This window comes from Otolemur garnettii, unplaced genomic scaffold (assembly GCF_000181295.1).
Source record: "Otolemur garnettii isolate 467f Iridium unplaced genomic scaffold, OtoGar3 scaffold00146, whole genome shotgun sequence".
Lineage (NCBI taxonomy): Eukaryota > Metazoa > Chordata > Mammalia > Primates > Galagidae > Otolemur > Otolemur garnettii.
Genome location: NW_003852541.1, coordinates 2,247,232 through 2,249,020, shown reverse-complemented (window position 1 = coordinate 2,249,020; position 1,789 = coordinate 2,247,232). Strand labels below are relative to the sequence as shown.

Here is a 1,789-nt window from a genome sequence, read left to right as displayed (position 1 = left end):
GCCTGCGCCCCGGGCCGCCCGCCCTCGGCCCAGCCGCCGCCTGCGTGCTCAAGTCCGGTCATCGGCCCGGCTTGCGGCCCGCGGCGGAGTCCTTGGGGCTCATTGGGCTGCCCACCAGGCCCAGCCCGCTCCACCCCGCCCCTGCTGGCTCCTCCCCCTTCCCTCCCCCAGTGAGGCCGGTCCGGGCGGCAACCAGAACAGCGACGAGAGTGGAGAGCTAGGCGGCTGCCGGGCCGGCTGTCGGCGAGACCCCGCTCCAGGCCCAGCCCAGCCCGGCGGCCCCGCGGGGCCCGACGCCAGCGCTCCGAGCAGAGATTCCTAGGCAGGCCCGCGCGTTCGCCCAGAAGCCGCGCGTCCCCATCCCCAGCGGATACCGGGACCTGCCCCCTCCCCGGGCATCCCGGACCTCGAGGAGGACGGCAAAGCAGCCCGACGGGCCCGCGACCGCGATGCCAGACGAGCTGACGGAGCCTGGGCGCGCCACGCCAGCCCGCGCCTCTTCCTTCCTCATCGAGAACCTTCTGGCGGCGGAGGCCAAGGGCGCAGGGCGCGCGGCCCAGGGCGACGGCGGCCGCGAGGACGAGGAGGAGGATGACGACGACCCAGAGGATGAGGATGGCGAGCAGGCGCGACGGAGACGGCTGCAGCGGCGGAGACAGCTGCGCGCGGGCACTGGGCCCAGCGGGGAGGAGCGGGCCCGGACGCGGCTCGTACCGGGCGCGCTGTGCCTGGGTCCCCGGCCGCCCCCTGGTCCTGGCCCGCCCTACGCTCTGAGCTGTGGAGGTGCTACGCGCTGGTATCCACGGGCGCACGGCAGCTACGGAGGCGGCCTCAGTCCTGACAGTGAGTGCGGGAGTCGGGAGGGATGGGCCAGCGGCTGGGCCCACTTCCTCCCCATGCATTCGTTTTGTGACTTCGAGCTTGTCGCGGCCCATTCTGGGCCATCCTCTCCCTTGTATAGCGGGGTCTGGGCGTGCATAGGCCTTCGCGAAGCCCTTGATTGGACCGATTCCGAGGCCTGCGCTCCGGGACAGGGGCTCCACGAGGAGAAGGTCGAAGGCGCCGGGCTCTGGTGGTCTCGAGAAGGCTGAGAGCCCGCGGAGAGATGCCAGGGAACAGGACAACAGACCGCTGAAGAAAAGAGAAACAAAAAAGAGAGTGAAATAGGGCAGAGAGAGAAATAAGAGACCTGGAGAGAGGGTGGGAGCAAAGGAAATGAAAGGATGAAGAAAGAAGGAAGTGGAGAGGGGCAAGAGGATGGGGGGGGGGCTGGAGGAAAGAGAAATCCAGAGTGACAGAAGAGAAGAAAAAGGGAGTAAGAGATAAGGAGCACACATGAGTCAGACGTGGAAAATAAAGGGGGGCATTGAAGAGAGGGTGCCACTGTTGCGGGGCTGATGTGGAGGGAAGCCTTCTTCCACAGCATCTGCACCCCCCAGCCCCATTCCTTCTGTGCTTCCACAGACAGCCTGGGGCAGGGGCCTTGGTCCTGGCCCTCCCAGGCACAGGATCTACCAGGCAGGAAGGTAGCCTGAAGCCCCCATCCAAAAGAGAGAGCCCCTCTGTCTTTTTTCTGCTCCTCCTTCTCCCCTCCTTTGTTCCCTGATGAGGCTTTGGAGACTGGAGGTTGGGGCTTCTAACCCCTCTAGCCTGGGCATCTGCCCCCTGAGGGCTGCCCCCCCTCCATAGTTCACTGACCCCTTTTTAGACCTGTCCTTTGTGGGGAGACCTGTGGGAAGAAAACCAGGAAAGCCACTCCAATCCTCCAGCCCTGGCTTTGTCATAGCCT

At 66.1% G+C, this 1,789-nt stretch overlaps 1 protein-coding gene across 1 annotated transcript in view; it reads left to right on the top strand.

The window, feature by feature from the left end:
* Positions 1 to 409: 409 nt before the first annotated feature.
* HMX1 (H6 family homeobox 1) overlaps positions 410 to 1,789 on the top strand; it is a 3,978-nt gene continuing 2,598 nt past the window's right edge. The window contains exon 1 of the mRNA XM_003799146.2: positions 410 to 843. Coding sequence (XP_003799194.1) covers positions 450 to 843 — 394 coding nt within the window. The 5' untranslated portion in view covers positions 410 to 449. The remainder of the gene's footprint in view (positions 844 to 1,789) is intronic.